General features: G+C 45.4%; 1 protein-coding gene across 1 annotated transcript in view; it reads right to left on the reverse strand.

Annotated features, from left to right (window-relative positions):
* The window catches only part of LOC136826867 (alpha-1-inhibitor 3-like), a 132,583-nt gene that overhangs the window by 40,829 nt on the left and 71,098 nt on the right, over positions 1–20,656 (reverse strand). Inside the window, exons 7-12 of the mRNA XM_067084375.1 lie at positions 10,508–10,723; positions 10,205–10,348; positions 9,283–9,483; positions 7,672–7,851; positions 3,903–4,077; positions 3,555–3,728 (exon numbers count right to left, since the gene is read on the reverse strand). Coding sequence (XP_066940476.1) covers positions 3,555–3,728; positions 3,903–4,077; positions 7,672–7,851; positions 9,283–9,483; positions 10,205–10,348; positions 10,508–10,723 — 1,090 coding nt within the window. The remainder of the gene's footprint in view (positions 1–3,554; positions 3,729–3,902; positions 4,078–7,671; positions 7,852–9,282; positions 9,484–10,204; positions 10,349–10,507; positions 10,724–20,656) is intronic.

Raw genomic sequence — 20,656 nt, forward strand, 5'->3', positions numbered from 1 at the left:
ATCACCTGACCTGGGTCACCACTGGGCCTACTGTTGTAACCACATTTCTGTCTGCTCACTCTATCTAAAATGGATCAGATCTCATCAATAACCGAGTGCGTTCTGAGCGTCCTTCGTATGAATCACATGTGACCCCTTCGGGCGACAAGGTAGACAGCATGGTTCTCAGCCATGCCCTACTTAACAACCAACCACTAACATACTAATTTTGGGACTTACCTCTGGCTCACTCCTTCACAAAAGCTCTCGGTTCTCTTCCACTTGGTCGAAAAATCATTGTACTCACGCTAAGCCGTTGGCAACTAATGGATTAAATTCTACTGATCCTACCAAAGCAAAGCCACTTGTGGCCATAATACGGCATTTAAGCTCTGGCTATCTCTCTTGATAGATTTTTCTACTGCTTACAAACAATCACGCAAAGGATACAGCATATATGAGATGGCATCAAAGTCTCAAATGTAAATGCGGTGAACTTTCATCTGGCCAACTCTTCTGGACAACTGAGCCATCTGTCAGGTTCCATAGAATGGAGATACAAATCCATCTCTGAAATGTTGCAAGTTCTACAAAGAAGGAAAAGCAAGTCCTCAAGTCAATTCTAGACTCCCTCTTCACACAACATACACTGGTTGGACACCTACAAAGAACTCCATTGGTTCTTAAAAATCATAGAGTTCTCCTTCTGGTTGAATGCCTGTGGCAGATGAGCCCTTGATCTTCTCGCAACCACTCTGGAAGACACATTTGTGAGGGTATCCTGGGGGAAGCTTGAATTCTTTCTCACACTTCCAGAGCTTGATGTTGATGGGAAGCCACAGAAAGCAGACCTCTTCAGGGGTAGTGGGAAGCCACAAAAGGCAGACCTCTTCAGAGGGAGTGGGAAGCCACAAAAAAAAAAAGTATACCTTAGTTTTACCAGACCACTGAGCTGATTAACACCTCTCCTAGGGCTGGCCCGAAGGATTAGACTTATTTTACGTGGCTAAGAACCAACTGGTTACTTAGCAACGGGACCTACAGCTTCTTGTGGAATTTGAACCACATTATAGCGAGAAATGAATTTCTATCACCAGAAATAAATTCCTCTAACTCTTCATCAGCCGGCCTGGGAATTGAACTCCGGTCCATTGAGTGACAGTCCGCAGCTCTACCGACTCGCCCAACGAAGAGCTAGGAAGCCACAAAAGGCAGACCTCTTCAGGGGGAGTGGGAAGTCACAGAAGGTAGACCTCTTCAGGGGGAGTGGGAAGCCAAAGAGGTCAAACCTCTTCAGGGGGAGTGGGAATCCACAGAAGGCAGACCTCTTAAGGGGAAGTGGGAAGCCACAGAAGGCAGAACTCTTCAGGGGGATTGGGAAGCCACAGCAGGCAGACCTCTTCAGGGGGAGTGGGAAGCCACAGAAGGCAGACCTCTTCAGGGGTGGTGGGAAGCCATAGAGCGCAGACCTCTTCAGGGGCGGTGGGAAGCCACAGAAGGCAGAACTCTTCAGGGGGAGTGGGAAACCTCAGAAGGCAGAACTCTTCAGGGGGAGTGGGAAGCCACAGAAGCCAGACCTCTTCAGGGGCGGTGGGAAGCCACAGAGCGCAGACCTCTTCAGGGGTGGTGGGAAGCCACAGAAGGCAGAACTCTTCAGGGGGAGTGGGAAACCTCAGAAGGCAGAACTCTTCAGGGGGAGTGGGAGGCCACAGAAGGCAGACCTCTTCAGGGGCGGCGGGAAGCCACAGAGCGCAGACCTCTTCAGGGGCGGTGGGAAGCCACAGAAGGCAGACCTCTTCAGGGAGAGTGGGAAGCCACAGAAGGCAAACCTCTTCAGGGGCAGTGGGAAGCCACGGAAGGCCGACCTCTTCAGGGGGAGCTGGCTGTGTCATCTCCTGACTAACATCTGCTTTGGCCTTCCCCCACATCAGGCACTGGTTGAACACCTGCAAAAACTCCTCCAGTTCCTAATGATGGAGTACTCCTTCCTGCTGAACACCCGTGGCAGACGAGCCCTCGATTTTCTCAATACCACTTGGGAGGGCACATCTGTGATGGTATCCTGGGACAAACTTGAATCTTCTCATATTGCCAACTTGATGCTGATGGGAAGCCACAGAAGGTGACCTCTTCAGATGGATGTGCCATCTCCTAACTAACATCTGCTCTGGCTTTCCCAAAGCTAAAGGTACGCCCATGGCAAACATATTGAAGAAAAGAGATGAGTTGTCATTAGTGAGGCTAAGGGCGATCAAGGCAACGGCAATGACAAATGAACCAACACTGTACAGGCGGCCACATCTATTGCTACAAGTTTGGCAAAGCAGCCAGAGCTATTCTTATTGCAGCTGGAGAAAAAATGAGCTGGATGGCCACCCAAGGAAGTAACAGTGTCTGCCAAAGCACCAACAGATGCCTACTTCACCAGATTCTATGTTGCTATCAGTGCCTCTGGCAAAAAATTCCTAGTGGTCATGGGCATCATTTTCTTAACACTTGTTTAACCTCTTTTCTCTTACTTAAACTGAGCCAGTCATAAAAATATTAAACAACTATTGAGCCATAACAAATCCCCCGCACCCACTTTTCCATCTACATATCGTAGCACGTGCTTCTCCACTGAAAATTTTAATCATTCTGAACAACTCATCATTGCCACTCTGTTGATTCAGTCCTAAGCTTTTTCAGACCACTGAATACCATATACACTTCCTCTTTCCTTTAAACCTCTCAACCTCTTAATTACCCTCCTTATACCCTCAAAAGTTATTTCCACGAACCTTTTCAAACGTATACTAATATTTTTCAATCTATCATTCAGCTCTGCCTGCCTCCCACATTAAAACAATATTCAAAACAATATCTTCATCCACCCTATACTGCATTGATATCAAAAGAGATAGCTCGGTGGTCTAATCACAATCTATTGTTGTTTATAAACCAGACATTGGTTTGAAGCCTTCCGGAGATGAAGCACTAATCAATTCTAATGTTAGATAGCAATGAACAATATATACAATAAATCACTGGTATAGTATTCAGCAGCCCCGTGTCCAAAAGGAATATCTAATATCATGCTGGGAGGCTTCTCCATGGTTACAACAGCAGACATTGATTAGAATGTAATATATGGAGTAGCTGTTGGTGAATGTAAACAATGTTTTTTGGTAAAAAGAAGCTTTTGAATTGGATTTAAAATAATACTGAAAAGAAAATTCATAGATTTTTCCTAATATTTTATGAATAAATATAAATAAACACAGAGGCCTGGTATTCGAACAGATTTATAGTCTGATTAGACTGAAATCCAGGCTTGAACGTTCAATTTTATGTGCCACACACCATAAAGAGAAGATGCATCATATTTTTTAGTACACCCTACAGTATGTTTTAGCCACTTGCTTTCTTATATGACTATGCTGAGCGATTCGTGTGTTAACTTAAAGCAATGCCCTGTTAACCTGTAATTCTTCAAAATTAGAGGGTATTTACCATCTCTGGAAATAGGCAAAGAAACCACGGTTAGAGTTTATAAGAACATCTCACATTCTTCTAAATAACATCCTTGTGTTTACCTTGAAGAGAGTTGGCCAGTTCCTTTTCGTGTTTGCGTTTACAATATTCATAATCATCAGTTTGGCGATTGACGTAGGAATTAATATTGAATTCGTCTATGAAGCTGAATAAGCTTTCTAATGAGATCTTGTCAGATGCTTGGGAGAGCAAAATGGTACTTCTGTCAACAACACCTTTTGGATGAAAAATAAGATTTCATTAATACAGGAAAGAATCATATTCGCAAACCTTAAAGTTAATATCGCTGAATTTCACGTTTTCAGAAAACAATAGTATTTGCAAGTACTAAAACTTGTTTATGTCAACTCACATGTATGCAAAAAAATTCAATATAGAGATATACTAACCAAGCCCACAGACTGAATTTGGTTTAGATGACAGAGAAAGAGAGGTATCTTCTCCCGGTTGAGCTTTTTTGGCCTCCCACTTGATGTCGGCAGAATTCCTTAAACATTTCTCAATCCTAATTTCCCGAGCATCAGAAACCACCTCACCATCTTCCCTTGTGTACCAGGCAAGGACCTGGATAACAGAAGGATTTTACAGTATGGCCCTTCATGTATTTCAAACGTAAGCGGAACTTATCATCGCTTCAATCAGATTCTTCAAGTGATTCATCCTTCCCATAAAGATAATAAGACAAAAATAGTGTAAACATTAGCAAAGACGGTAAGGTGAAAAAATTATTTTTACTACATGATATTGATTTTTATCATTCAGTCTCAGATTAGGTGAAATGTTAGCACAGATTACACGTCTGGATTAACATCTACTTCCCTAATACATTTATCTTGAAAGCAGGGTACTTGTGATAACCAGATTCCAAAGAATACTATGCGAATCATTTGTCAAGAAAAGTTTCTTTTAAAGCAGTATACGATGAAAATATCCTAGTTAAAACTAATAACATTACCACTTCTGCCTTTCTCTGCGAATTATCAGTTGTAATCCAAATGGTAAGGATATTATGAAATAATTGTGAAATCATATTGTAAAATCATACATTGAATGTTTTCACAAAATACAAAACGAGGGTCCATTCCCTCATCTTGGGTCGTCAGAACTGGTGACATCCATGAAGGACATCTACGGAAGAGATGTTTTCCTTGTGTAGTCTCGGTCGCTGACAAATCTTCCTTAATAACGTCCGGAAAAGTGAAGCACCAAAAGCTTGAAGGGGCGAGAGCTGATTTATATGTAATCTGTCAAACTGTACTGAGACTTGTACTTCATAAAATGAAGCATTTTGCCTGAATTTTAGCTAGGAGTTAAGTAAGTTCAAGAGATCAGAACAGGTTAGTATAGATGATCGGTTTGCCTTTATGCCAAAGTGACCTGGGAGCTTACGACTTGTGATCTTGGTCTTTTCGCTCGCAGCCACCCCATCGTATCGCGTAGCCAGCAGCATTTTGGTAAATAAAACGACCGCAAGTACTTTAGTTGATTCTTCGAGGGTTGCCAAGTTTCTTTCTTTCAAGGTGAAGGAGAGAAGCTGGACTGGAGACAGCCCTTGCAAATCGGTACTGTTAGTACATTTATTTCTTGAGAAAGGAATTTGATGTTATAATTACGATTACTAATAAAGAAACTTTGCAAATGATTTGATGATTATAAATTTTACGTTGATTATCAAATCTAAGTTTTTGTAAGTACATTAGATTTTGGATTTTGATGTCCTGTGTTCAATAATTTATGACCCATGGCAAGTTTATGGACCAATGATAATGCGTTTCATTTTAAAGATATGTGTATTATAGGTGGTTATCAACTGTGAAATTTGATAAGAGGTGGCAAAGTTGGAGACTGATATTACATTACTCGGTCATAGAAAAGATCTGGATGCCAATTTGAAGGTTATGTTAACACAACTTTATGGTTATAGGAGATCCAGGATTTCATAACTGAGCACGGAAAAGAAGCATCGCCGATGGAAAAGAAGTATCGCCAATAGAAAAGCAGTCGCAGAATTGCGCAAAATCCACATGTGAAATACGCTGATGAAATTGTGCATTACTTATCTTCATGTAACATTTGAATATCTCCATTGTTCTTAATGTTTAAAACTGCTTGAAAATTATGTTTTTAAGTATATTTTGTCAACAGCAAATGACATAACTTAGCTTCATTTGTGCTTTGATATCTATTGAATTTAAATTATTCTGGTTTAATCACAACAAAGTAACAACTTGGTATTTAGTTCTTGATCCAGGATGTAATCTGAACATAACTGTCTCTCAGTTTTAAGTTCTACTTTAGAACTCAAGGTGAGGCTTCGGATTGATCCAAATAACAAAATGACGCTTACTTCTAACAAGTTCTCTTATGGGCGTCCACAACCCCTCTCCATCCTATTTCTCTCTTTCTCTCTCTCTTTCTTAGAATTCATTCTGGCATTGGAATGAAGGAGTAGGAAATGTTCCTAATTCATATTGCTCTCTTGTCTGTCCGTCTCTCCTGAGGTGAGGGGGCAAAGGAACTGCAATGACCCATGTCTACCTGGGTAGATAATCTGGTAACCGTATCTTAGGTCAGTTTTTTAGGTTGTAGGTCAGAGAGAGAGATTAAAAAAAAATGAGTGAGCAGTACTTTCAAAATGTAGCCTACACCATCATGTCAGTATTAAAATACAAAAGGGACTTGGCAGAGTAATCCTCATTTTTTTTTTTTATTTGTTATCACATTGTCTTTCCCTTTTTCCTCTTTCTCTCTGCCTCTTTCATAATTTCTTGCACTTAATAATGTTCATGATAAAGTAATGACACTTGTCACAAGTATACAACTACCAAGGAAACCCGAGAGGCAACCGTTCCTCTCTCTGGACGAAATTTCCAGGAAATGCGCAGCGAGGGACAGTGAAATGAACGAAACGCAAAGCAACCTCGACCTTATCCTTGAGGGTCTGTTATGTTGGCAGGAGTCCTAACCGAGATGCCAAAAGGCATTCTTATAATTTTGAAAATTATTAAATGGTGTGCTAAACTGGAGGAGAAGACAGGCGATTTCGGCCTTTATTGCTATTTCCAGTAATTTTACCATTGCAAACTTAGGTCCCCTGGCCATCTCCTTTAAATAAGGACTAGTCCCTTGTTCGCTTACCTCTGCTTAAGGTGATTACCAAGTTTAGAAGACCATGATTCTCAGTACCTTTTCCGTAAGCGGTAAACTGGACAAGAATCCGTTACAAAGAGAAGCATCATTATTTCCCTGAGATGCCTCCCTTCCATCACATGATCTAGTGGCTTCAGAACCTCTCTCCTTCAGGGATCATGAATAACAATACTCAGAACCTGCTGTTGGGATTATCTTTTCTGTCAGTCACTGAGAACAGCCTCACTATCAACAAGGATACCAGAGCTATTATGTGTTCATCTTTAAACGTGACTTCACCTTCCCAGCTTTCTGATGAAGGCTATTCCATTTGTAGACAGGGGATTTTGTATGAAAAATAGATTAAGATAGTAAGAAAATGTTTCATTTTACAGTTCTCTGTGATGTACGACTGTCCAGGTTTGCTTGAGTGCCAAGAAGATATAGAAACTTTTGGCCCCTTTCTAGGAAGGAAATAACTCAGACTTTGAAAGTGTAGGGCCACAGTGATTCATAAAATAGGCCCAAGATTTCTAACTACTTTCCAGTATTAAGCAATTTCTCTCTAAATACTTCTGTACCTAGAGGCTGAATGACGTCGTGCCATAAACCAGGAACTTTACGAGCTGATTTTTAGGTACATCTTTATAATTCTTATAAAACTCAAATTTTATTAATTTATTTCTTGGAGAAATTAACACCGTCTGCCCATTTTCCTATTCTGAAATTCTCGTGTTGACAAAATTGTTTTACTAATCTAGAATGTTGTTCTGAAGTCTTTGTATTTTGAAATTAAATAGCTGTGACCCCTCTCTTAATAAAGTTAATCAAACGGGGCTTTAGGGTCACTGATTACCTAACAGTATGATGGGTTTTTCATTCAAATCCCTGACTTGTGGAAAGATGTTTTGCTTGAGTCACATGGTGTATGTTTTTATGGGACCATAAGAATTTCAAGTGATTATCCTTGCAACTAATATGATGGCACTGTAAATGTAGAAATAAATCAACAGGATGACAGACACTCACCATGGCTGTGGGGGAGACACTGTGAGGAAGAGTCAAAGGAATGTTCAGGACGCCAGTGAATTTGCCTTCCGGTGAACCAGGCAGAGGCTCCACGAGGTGCTCTTTATTAAAGGGCAATTCACTGGGCGTCAGCTGATACTCTTTTGTACTGGTGTGTTGAATTTGTCCTCGAGAAATAACCTGAAAGTTTAAAGTTCAGACATTTTTTCATGATACAACCAGAAAAGCTCGTCAATTAATATCACTTAACAAAGAGCAAGAGTTTTCTATTTTTTTTAACACTAAGATGCGTCTAATGTAAGAACCCTCGTATCATAATATTCATATTATTTACAATTTCTGTTCCTTCTTATTTGAGTACAAAGGACGTATCCTAAATGAGAATAGTTCAAATTATTGAAACTGATAAAAATGACTGATTTACAGCAAAGTAAAATCTCAAATCACAATAATTATCGTACTTGTCGTTATATGACAAAACTGAAGATGAGCTCTCAAAGTTCTGAAATACACAACAATATCCCCCCCTCTCTCTCTCTCTCTCTCTCTCTCTCTCTCTCTCTCTCTCTCTCTCTCTCTTATTTTTACTTTTCCATATACTATTTTCTTTCTTCTGTTAACACAGCAAAGCAAATGGTAGGAGTATTTTAGCTCAAATAGTATTTAATTTTGATGACTTTAGGGGAGTTACCATTTCGAGAAGAAGATAAACAATTCAGTGAAGTTCTTTTATATTTTTTTCTCTTTTTTTCAACAAGCAGAACTTATGAATGAAGAATATAACTTGAATTACATAAAAACGGCCAAGAAAACGTCAATAAATGTTATCATGAGTTTTCTTAGACTTTGGCTCTACTGCAGAACTTGAAAATGGAAAGGTGACAGGCTATGTATCGAGATTATGCATGAGAGAAACTAATTTCAGACCACGGATGAAGCACTTTTTCGCAAGACATATCCGTAACATACTCGTATTGTTTGTCCTCATGATACTGAGTTACAGAGTTCAGTAAACACCTGTAGGTCATTAAACTTGAATGGCAGAGATGGAGGTAGAGAGAATATTGACAAAAGCTGAGCATCCAAGACCCGAATGAAAAGATCTTGACAAACAAACCCGGTTAAAGTCATCTGATTAATAAGATGTTGTTATAAGTAGAGATTTTATATATTTTACCAACATAATTTATTATCCATTTTGATTATTCTTAGCTGTGTTTTACTGACGATGCCACGTTCTGTTATCGTTCGCTAGCCCAAGAGAAATACAGTCAGCTATTACAGAATGCTTACATAACTTTCATATTAAAATCTGTAAAAATAGAACTTGATAAAGATTTTCTATTAAAAGTTTCAAATGAATTCTAGCAAGGAAATTTACTGAAAAATAGTGGATAAGAAGATGCCATTTACAAGATTCGGCATTGAGTGAATTTTTCAACCCATGAAGCATTTTGGACCATTACCATGAGGGAAAGAGAGAGACACAGACGTCTGTATTTCTTTTTTTTTTTTTTTGCAAACTATACCTTTATGGGTCTATATGTAGGCTTGAGAGAAAAACTAACAATCAAGACAGCAACTGCATCTCAGTAATGGCCAAGAGCTCACCTGGACTGTTATCTTTGCAGATGGCTGGCTGGCTGCGAACAACAATGTCAAAGAATGTTCCAAAGACTTATTTGGAGAACATTTAAGCTCCTCCTCAGGGGAAAAGATTAATATTGATGAATTGGAAGGCGAATAGTAATGTTCCACATTCCTTGAGAACGAAGCAGCATGCAGGTCAGCACGGCAGTTGAGTGTTGTCATCTGGAAAAGGATTACCAGCCTGAAGAAAATTTTTCTGTTCAAATGTGCTCACAGATTTAGGCACCCAGAAATTCTGTAGCTAATTCTAACTTTGTGAGATACAGCACTTCGAATGAAAAAGCACTGCATCATGAATTTGGTGGGCAATTTGGATATCACAGATAATAACATAAACACAAAACTGACAAGGTTTGATATAAATAAAAAAGTGGAAATTACAGAACTCACTGAAATTATTGCCAACTGTATGACGGCTAGTATAAATCAAAGAGATGATATGTTATGTTAATCAGATGATTGATATTAAAAAATAAGATGGGCTGCCTTTAAAGTTGCTTTTTTTCTGAGCAAAGCAGCTGTCTCAGACATGCACGGATATATTAAAACAATTTAGTAATTGCACAAGTTCTGACCCACTCACAAAATACCTACTTTAGTCATGGTATGGATGTCAATTTTGTAAACAACTTTCAAACATTCCGAGGTCAAGCCACTTGTGCATTTCATCTGACAAGGGCTTCTTAAGTTACTGACAAGAAAATATGTTGCAAATGTATGCTCCTGAACTAAGAGACGTGCAATCCTACGCTTTGTCATTAACTCATAGCAGGGTAACAGAGAATGTCTGTTATATCTCAGTAATGCAAACTAAACCTGCTTTACTCAGAGAAAAATATTACAGAAAATGAAATAGTGTAAAATTTGCTCACACAAGACTTACAAATATCCTGTTTGACTTATAGTTGGGAAGAACTGCAGTGATAACTCCATCAGCAGCTGTTGTCATGTTTTTGCATTTTCCAGCCGCACACACCTCTAGTGGTATACCACTGGCTGGAGCACCATCAGGGTATTCTGCTCTGACCTGTGTTTTCATAGTAAGGAAACATTTCAGTTCATATTTCTCACAAAATTAAAATGAGATTTTTACATTATTTCTTAGACAAACTTGCATTCAAATATTTTCTTTATTGTGTCTGAACTCTGAAAAAACACCAGGAGTAGCTTTCCATCAATAAGGTACCTTAACAGTAAATGGAAGGTTAGGCTTCATATACTTGTCAACATAAAGCTCCCTCAGATTAACAGGATTTCTTGTTATGGATACAGAGGACATTGCAGATCTTTGGACACCTGTACCCTGCTCCTCAAAGGTAACATCTAAAGGCATGAAATGAACATCGCAGTCAATCACTTGCATCTCTTCAGTGGCGATTTCAAAATCCTGGCAACCTGTAATCTGAAATTCAAATTTGACATATGAACTTATGATACTTTAACGAACATCATTCATAAGGAACGTAATGAAAAAACTCTTAATACTAGTAAAGAACATTTGAAATACTAAACACAGAAATGCGTATAAGAATACTTTACACACAGTGCGGCCTCAAGTATCGTGTTACAAACTTAGCATTTAGCTGTACAATGGTGGACAGTGGTTGACTTTGATTCTAAGTAAAGAACATTAATTAGATAGGAATGCTCACAGCAAAGTCTAAACCCACCTACGAGAATAACTCTCTCTTGGTTACTAAATGGACGAGTCAGTCACTGTCGTTTCTGGTTAAACAAAAAGACAGATTCGAATTTTGGCTAGGCCAAGTGTACTTTTCACGTAGAATTCCTTTTAGTTGCAAATTATTTCAAAGGTAAAGTGAGTTTGGTATTAATTAAGGGGCATTTTCAGACTAAATGTTGAGATTATTAAAAGAGCCACATGTTAGCGTCAAAACAATCATAGATAGTCGTGCTGTGCTGTATACACTCAGCTACTGCATGCATGTCACTGTTCAATCCAAGAGGTCGAATGATGGCCAAGATAGATGCCCTTTGGGCATAAGTTATTCCCAAGGGGAAGTACTAATATTTGAGAGCATAAAAAGACACGTGTAACTTAGTGTCAAAACCATCATGAACAGTCACGGGTTGCAAACTCATCCATGGTATTGGAAGCGGGAAGATCTCGAATCTAAGCACAGAATCTGATCTGCACAGGAATTTGCATAGCAAATTCGAAATCAACTTATATCTCTCTTGATGACTGCATCGGTACGCAAATTCACAGCTTCCACGGTCGCAAACAACAGACAAGGCACGGGTTTGAATACTGGCCACATTGTCATATACAGCTGATTTTGGTTCTAGGTTATTTCAAAGGTGAGGTGAATCTGATAAGGGGTATTTGTGGCTTCATATATACTGTATATATATACAGTATATATACATATATATATAATATATATAATATACATATATATATATATACATATATATATATATATATATATATATATATATATATATATATATATATATATATATTGTTAAGTGGGAAACCACTTCCAAAGCTAACCCAAACCTCCAAACTGCCTTGCAACCCAAAATAACGCAATTTTGTACTGATACCTACAGTAACTGAGGAGGGTGTGAGAAACTCAGCCCCTATGTAAATTTCTCTCCATGTTCCATTTTTTGGTGCATCTGTTTATCTTTCCTAAAGACCTGGTGACTGCTTGAATTACCTCTTTTCAGATAAAAGGCGAATGGAGACAAAGCCTGCCAAAAATCTGCCAGAAATCTGCCTTTCCACGACCTAAGGTCGAGCGGAATATATATTTCTCATCATAATTGTAAACTGTGTATGTTGTCTTTCTAAGCAATCATGTATTACATACAAGTAAAAAGTTATTTATTTCGTATGTCAGACATTGTTTATCACTATGTTCTCTGTATGAACCTGTCCTGTTTTTTAAGGAACTAGCTTGACCTCAGGTCACCTGTAAATCTTTGTACCAGCGGTCTCTGCAAACTACGCAGACGTCCGCATCCCGCTTTATAAGCAGCTAGTTTTCATCAATAAATCAGCAGTACTTGTCTCCCTGCTCATTATTTTGCACCTTGCTCACAGTGATGACCCCCGGAGTGGTTCCTGGAAGCCATTAACTGACCCAAATGGCGACTAAGTCTTGGCCCAATGAACTTAATCCACACCCCTAAAGGACTAACTACAGTGCTCTAACAAAGCGTTCGGGCGTTAACCGACCCTCGTTGGCAGGTCGCCAACGTCATTAGCGGACCCTCACAACACGCTCTCCCAGCGTGTATTGGCGTGAATGTTCCCACACACTCCAAGTGGGAGCGGGAAGAGAGCATGGACAGAGACATTCCCAACCACGTACAAATTACTGCGAACCTCTCGGAGGCAGACACCTCCTTCTCGCAACCCCCTCCCACGTGCACCTCCATGCCGGTACCGCCGCCCCACACGATGGCCCCCCTGACAGACCAACTAAAGACGGCCCTTAACATAAGGCTGCCGCCATTCACCAGGGAGAACGCAGCATCTTGGTTCTACAGGGTCGAGGGGCAATTCAAAATAGCAGGCCTGACTGACGAGGTGTTGAAGGCGGACATCGCCATTAACGCCCTCTCGGAGGAGATTTATAAGAAGATCGCCTCTTGGTTGATGACAACGTCGGTCCCCGCCACCTTCCAAGAACTGAAATCCATTCTCATCGTGACCAGCTCCTTGCTGGTCTCAGAGAGAGCTGCCCGTGCTCTCGACCTCGCCCTCAACCCCTGGCAGGAGGAAAACCTCTTGGAAGTGTGACATGCCCTCCAGGGCCTCCTCCTCCTCCCTGAGACTGACAGCAGTGGCAGGCGCAAGGAAATCAGTCATTCGAGGGAGATCTTCCGGCGGCAGCTACTGCCGGAGGTCCGTGGGCAGATCACGGACACGTACACCCTGCTGGTTGAGGACCTATTCAGGTTGGCACAGCAGCTGATGGACTCCATGAAGGTGGCCAAGCGGGCGACCACGCTTGCACGCTTTGCCAACTACCTCCTGCCGGAGGACCCCACCACAGAGCCCGTCAACTCCATTGAGCAGAAAAGGTCGTCCCACCAGCAGAAGAGGGAAGATCCGGGGCTATGCTATTTCCACAGGAGGTTCAGGTGAGCCGTCCGGAGCTGTGAAGCCCCCTGCCCTTTCTTCCCTTCAAAAAAAGGAGGAGGCGGTGGCCAACCCCACAGGCTGCCATGGCAGCAACAACAAAAATACCCAGAGGCCCCTTACCAGTAGGGTTCTATGTCCGTGATGCGACCTCCGGCAGGATGATGTTGGTCGACACTGGAGCCACGCGTTCGGTGTTTCCACCTTTAGGAGAGGACCGCAGACGACCGCTAGACCCAACTACCTGCCTTACAGCTGCAAGCAGGTCCCCCATCCTCTCCTACGGCACCAAGCTCCTGTCGATCTCTATCCTTGGCCGGAGGTACAGCTGGGAGTTCATCATCGCGGACATCAGGACTCCACTCCTGGGAGCGGATTTCCTCGCCCACTTCAGTCTGGCAGTCGACGTCGGCCACAAATGCCTGCTGGACACCCAGTCCTGCTATTCACTGCCCTTGTCACCAGGCCCCAGGGACCTCGCCATCTGTTCCGTCGTGCCCCACCAGTATGGTTCCCTCCTGAAGGAGTTCCTAAAGGTCTTCAAACCCAAGCTCCGCCAGATGCCTGGGACTCCTGCCAAACATGGGATATACCACAATATCAAGACAAAGGGCAACCCGACGCATGCGAAGTTCTGATGGCTTCCCCCGCAGCACCTTCAGGAGGCCAAAAAGGCCTTCGCAGAGATGGAAAGGATGGGCATATGCAAAAAGGCTCCCAGCCCGTGGGTTTTCCCTCTTCACATGGTGCAGAAAGCAGATGGCACCTGGAGGCCCTGCGGCGACTACAGGTGGTTGAACCTGGCAACAGAACCGGACCACTATCCCCTGCCAAACATGCAGGACCTGATGGCCTCTTTCCACGGGGCCAGGATATTCTCCAAAATGGACCTACTAAAATCTTATTTTCAGGTCCCAGTAGCTCCAGAGGACATCCCCAAAACCGCCATCATCACGCCCTTCAGGTCCTGCATCTTCACCTTCTCCACCTTCGGCCTGAGGAATGCGGGCACAACCTTCCAGAGGTTGATGGACAGCATCCTGGGGGACCTGGACATATGCGTCTGCTATGTCGACGATATCCTAATCTTTTCCAGATCCTGGGAGGAACACCTGCGACACATCCGGAAGGTCCTGCAGTGCCTGCAGGAGAGCGGCCTCATCATCAGGTTTGACAAGTGCACCTTCGGTGTCGAGAAGGTGGAGTTGTTAGGGCACAAGATATCCCCGGAGGGCGTCCGCCCAATGTCGTTGAAGGTCGAAGCCTTCGAGGAATTCCCCACCCCTACCGCCATCAGGGCCGTACAAGAATTCCTCGGGATGGTCAACTACTACAGAAGATTCATCCTGGGGATTGCTCACACCATGGCCCCCCCTGACGGAGGTCCTGAAGGGACGTCCAAAGACCTTAGTGTGGGGTCCCGACCAGTTCTGGAACAGGTCATCAGAGGGACCCCTCAGCCCATTGCCTTCTTCAGTAGGAGGCTAAACCCCGCCGAGTCCTGCTACAGCACCTTCGACTGAGAACTCCTCGCAGCACACAAGGCGGTACGGCACTTCAAGTTCCTCCTGGAGGGGACGCCCTTCACAATATGGACCGACCACCAGCCGCTGGTCCACGCCTTCACAAGGCTGGGTGACGCATGGTCCTCTAGGCAGCAGCGGCACCTCGCAGCCATTGCGGAGTTCACCTGCACCATCAAATACCTCCCCGGCAGGAAGAACCCGGTAGCTGATGCCCTCTCGAGGATTGAGATCGATTCTGTACAGCTCGGGATCGATTACGAGGACCTGGTCCGCGAACAAGCTGCTGACCCTGAGACCCTAGCCTACCATACAGCCGTCACGTTGCTGAAGTGGAAGGATGTGCCATTCGGCTCAGGAGGATCAACATTACTGAGCTATGTCAGTACCGGACGCCCCCGCCCCCTGGTACCCGCCTCTAGATGTCGACTGGTTTTCAACATCATCTACGGCCTATCCCACCCCTCTGGAAAGACAACAGCCCGACTGCTGATGGAGAAATTCGTCTGGCATGGCATACGGAAAGACCACCCTTTCCAGTTGACATCAAGAAAGAGAGGCCCCCTTCGTCACCCCAGCAGATACCTGGTTTAATCAGACATTACTTCCGTATTGGTGGAGGAGTATTGTAAAGTCCCCGCTCAACGTGTTCTCTGTGGAGAACATCCCGTTTTCTGCGGTGCCTTTCCACGGCCTAAGGTTGAGTGGCATATATATTTATCATCATAATTGTAAACTGTGTGTATGTTGTCTTTCTAAGCAATCATGTATTATGTACAAGTAACAAGTTATTTATTTTGTAAGTCAGGCATTGTTTATCACTATGTTCTCTGTATGAACCTGCCCTGTTTTTTAAGGAACTAGTTTGACCTCAGGTCATCTGTAAATCTTTGTACCAGCGGTCTCTGCGAACTACGCAGACGTCCGCATCCCGCTTTATAAGCAGCTAGTTTTCATCAATAAATCAGCAGTACTTGTCTCCCTACTCATTATTTCGCACCTCTCTCACAATCTTGGCACCCCCTGTTTAACCCTCGATTCGCCTGAGATCATTATAATTATCCTTGTGTAACTGCTGGCATTATCAAATTACAGATGGTACATGAGCTGTGGAAACATCGACTTGTCTTGTGCTTCTTGCAGTGAAAAGGCCACTGCAATCAACTCTTCAGTATCCCTTTCAAGAGGATTTTTCACAGACTTCAGTTTTCTAACAGTGATAGCAGCCCCCTGTTGTATCTGCCTATCATTCCCCAGTCTTCTGATTGATGTGTTTAAATGTAAATATATTCCATTTAAAGTAAACCTAAGTGTTTATTTGCAACAGTCCCTTGTTGAAGTACGGCCCTCAGCCCGACTGTTTTTTTCTGTTAAGGTTCCTGCCTGGCCTAGCAATTACAGTCAGAATTTCAAGGTTTATTAGTAAGCCCCTGTTCACGAGCTAGACCCTGGATTGGACCCCTGAACAAGGAATACAGTAAGTAGGCCAGATAAGAACTTGAAAAGTGGCGACCTAATGCCTAGAATCATAGATTCCAGCCAGTAGCTTTTGCTAAAGCTGGATAACAGATTAGAAATGAATCTGTCATGTAGATCCTAAAATAAGCACAAGCAAGTAAGTTCCCAAAGCGTAAGTACAATGTTATTATTTTTAGCTTATCAAAGGTGCGAATAAAACCGCGACTGTGTGCATTGCCAGGAAAGAATAGGCCTCGTGCATGCTAACAAGATTTTTCATAGCGAAGAGAGAGTCTATCTTCCAAAAAAACACAAGAATTGTGACTAATGCATGGTAGTCTGCATGTCTTAACCACTAGGATTAGCTAAGCAGTGAGGTACGAATATTTTAAGAGGTGCTAAATAATAAGCAAGAGAAAAGTTAATGCTACTTTATTCAGGATGCAGGCCGTTTATATAGCAGCGGACTGACGTCACACAGAGGAATACAATAGAATCTTGGTGACTTGAGGTCAATTACTCTCGACAATAATTACAATGGATAAATACAAGTTGAGTTAAAAGAAAATGGACAATGGCTGATCTAACAATATTCTAATACATGTGCAAAAGAGATATACAAAATAAGTTGGTAACAGGTACAAATTTACATAGATAAGCGTGGTTGATTCAGTATGGCAGATCCTGCTTGACCCGCTCCTATAGAAGCGGTATAGAAAACGGGTTGTTCATCATAGAAGACCAGCATAGCGGAGACTTTACAAATACTCCCCCCCAAGACGTGGGTAACGTCTGATTAGTCCAGGTATTTGCTGGGACGTTGGAGAGAGCCGCGGCTCCGCGAAGTGAGCTGGGGGTTGTGGTGTGAGTGGGAGCGGCTGGCTGTGGGTGTGGCTGGTTGCTTTCGGGGGCGGCCCCGTGTCCACCCTTTGAGGTGGCCTGGCTGCGGAGGCGACGGCTCTCGAGGAGGGCGCTGCGCGGTGCCGTCTGCTGTTTCCTCCAGGAGGGTGGGCTTGAGGCGGTCGATTGACACTCAGTCGTTCCTCCCGTGCAGGGCGAGGCGGAAGGCTTTGTTGTTCCTCTCAAGCACGGGGAAGGGCCCCTGTAGGGCCTGGTTGTGGGGGGTGGGCGGACGGCGTTGTCCCTGATGAAGACGTGGGTGGCGGAGGAAGGACAAGCCGGGAGGTGTGAAGGTGGTAGACCTGTCGGTGTATGTCCGCTGGCAGGGGGCGAACTTCCCGACTATGTTGCAGAGCCTCTGAACTGACGGGTTGTGCCTATCTTCTGTGACTAGTTCGCCCGGGACTACGAGGGGCTCCCCGTAGATTTTCTCAGCCGACGACGGGTCGCCGATGGCTCTGGGGGCGGTTCTCAGCCTGAGGAGGACCCAAGCAGCTGGTACTTCCAATCCTCGGCGGTGCAGCGGGCCATGAGGATGCCTTCAGGGACCTCTGGAATCTCTCCACCAATCCGTTGGCTGCGGGGCTGTAGACGGTGGTGGTGTGGTGAGATGTCTCCAGCAGGCGTGCCAGGGCGGACCACATCTCGGACAGGAAGGCTGGGCCCCTGTCGGTGGTTATGTGGTCTGGGACGCCGAACCGGCTGGTTCCAGCTGGAGAGGAGGGCCTCGGCGCACACGCTGGTGGTGGCTTCCTGCATGGGCGTCGCTTCAGGCCACCTGGTTGAGCAGTCGATGATCGTCAGGAGATATCTGGCCCCACCTGACGGGGGAAGAGGGTATGTGACCAAACCGCCTTCCCGGCTGGGGAAACTCGCCTACCCCGGACTCGGTGTGATGTCCTATCTTGCTGGTTTGGCACCGGATACACTGTCTCGCCCAGGTCCTCGCGTCCTTCCGCATCCCGTGCCAGACGAACTCCTCCGTCAGCAGGTTGGCCGTCATCCTGCCGGCGGGGTGGGACAGCCCGTGGATGACGTCGAATACCAGACGGCGGAGGGAGGTGGGCACCAGGGGGCGACGAGGCTGGCCAGTGCTGACGTTGCACAGGAGTTTTGGTTCCCTGGGGGCGAGGGCCACGTTCTTCCACTTTAGGGATGTGATGGCGGTGTGGTAGGCTGGAGTCTCTGGGTCGGCGGTCTGCTCCCGGGCGAGGTCCTTTTAGTTGATCCCGAGCTGCAGCAACTGGTACCTGGAAGTAAGATTTTAAAAGTTCTAATTTAGAGAATATTTTGGCCCTGTGAAAGGAGGCCGTGAGATCTTGCACGTTTGGCAGAGGGTAGTGATCAGGTTCAGTTGAGAGGTTGAGCCACCTGTAGTCACCACAGGGTCTCCAGGAACCATCCGGTTTCTGCACCATGTGGAGGGGAGATGCCCACGGGCTGGAGGCCTTTCTGCATATGACCATCCACTCCATCTCGGCAAAGGCATCCTTGGCCTCCTGAAGGCGCCGAGGGGGAAGCCTCCAGAACTTTGCGTGCACTGGGGGCCCCTTCGTCTTGATGTGGTGGTAGATTCCGTGCTTTGCTGGGGCTCCGGGTACCTGACGGAGCTTGGGCTTGAACACGTTGGGAACTCCTTCAGCAGCTGGGCGTACTGGTGTGTGGCGACGGAGCAGATGGTAGACACGCTTGGTCCCGGTGCCAGTGGGAGGGACTGGCAGGAGTCGGTGTTGAGGAGACGCTTGTGACCAACATCGACTGCCAGCCTGAAGTGGGCGAGGAAATCCGCACCCAGGAGCGGGGTCCTTACGCCAGCGACGATGAAGTTCCACGTAAATCTCCGGCCAAGGATGGAGATCGACAGGAGCCTGGTGCCGTAGGAGAGGATGGGGGACCTGTTGGTGGCCGTCAGGAAGGCAGCCGGGTCTGGTGGGCACTTACGGTCCTCCCTGGATGGTGGAAATACTGAACGAACAGCCCCGGTGTCGACCAACATCATCCTGCCGGAGATGGTGTCGTGGACGTAGAAGCCTAATGGTTTTGGGCTCCTGGGTTCCTCTGCTGCCATGGCGGCCTGTTCTGTTGGCTGTTGCCTCCCCTGTTTTTTTGGATGGGCAAACGAGCAGGGGGGTTGGCAGTTCCGGGCGTCCTTGCCATACCGCTGGTGGTAGTAGCAAGGGCCCGGTGGGTTTTTCTTGTGGTGATACACTGGCCGCCTTCTGGTGACGGTGCTTATCTCCTCCTCTGCGCCATCCTCCAGCTGAAGGGAACTGATGGGGTGTGCGGGCGTGGATGCCCGCTTTGCTGCCCTTGCGTAGTCAGTCAGCCGCTGCGCCGTCCTAATCAGGTCCTCGAGCGGCATGGTGTAAGGGTCGAAGATCTGCGTTCGGACCTCCAGGAGGAGCTGACGGAGGAGGATCTCCCTCGACAGGCTGATCTCAGACTGCCTACCAATGCTGTTGGTGCCGGGAAGGGTGAGGAGGTCCTGGATCATGCCCTAAGTCTCCAGGATGTTCTGGTCATGCTGCGGGCTGGTGACGAGGTCGAGGGCGCGGGCAGCCTTCTCGGCGATAGGCAGGGAGCAGGTCTCGGCGAGGGATGTTTTCAGGTGGTGGTAGGTGACTGGGCGTACGGCAGACACCCATGGGACGAGTTTTCTGTAGACCTCCTCTGGCAGGGCGTTGATTACAGCGTCAGCTTGTAGCACCTCGTCTGTGAGTCCCGCCAGTCTCAACTGTCCCTCAACCCTGTACAGCCATGATGTTGGGTTGCCGTGTGTGAAGGGTGGCAGCTTTATGGCGAGGGTGGCTTTAGTTTGCTCCACCGGGAAGGGCAGCGTGCGGGGCGCGGGTAGCGGCGTGGAGGAGTGCGTGATTCTTGGCGCAGGGGAGGATGCGGGCGATATGTGTGGGAGGTAGACGTCTGAGTCTGCGAGGTTCTCGGCTAACTGAACGTGGGAGGGAATGTCCGCGTCCATGCTTACTATTGCCCTCTTAATTGGAGTGGAATACTCGTGTCAATACGCACTTGGGAGCGTGCCGTGTGAGTCCGCTAATGACGCTGGTGATATGCCGATGAGAGTCAGCACGCCCGAACGCTGGTTAAAGCGCCGTATTTAGTCTGCTAGGGGCGTGGGGTAGTTCATGGAGCCAAGACTAGGTCGCCGTCTGAGTCCACTAATGGCTCCAGGAACCACTCCGGGGTCACCACTTTAAGAGGTGCTAAGTAATGAGCAGGAGAAAAGTTACTGCTACTTTATTCAGGATGCAGGCTGTTTATATAGCGGCGGACTGACGTCACACAGAAGAATACAATAGTCTTGGTGACCTGAGGTCAA

This window comes from Macrobrachium rosenbergii, chromosome 41, assembly GCF_040412425.1.
Source record: "Macrobrachium rosenbergii isolate ZJJX-2024 chromosome 41, ASM4041242v1, whole genome shotgun sequence".
Lineage (NCBI taxonomy): Eukaryota > Metazoa > Arthropoda > Malacostraca > Decapoda > Palaemonidae > Macrobrachium > Macrobrachium rosenbergii.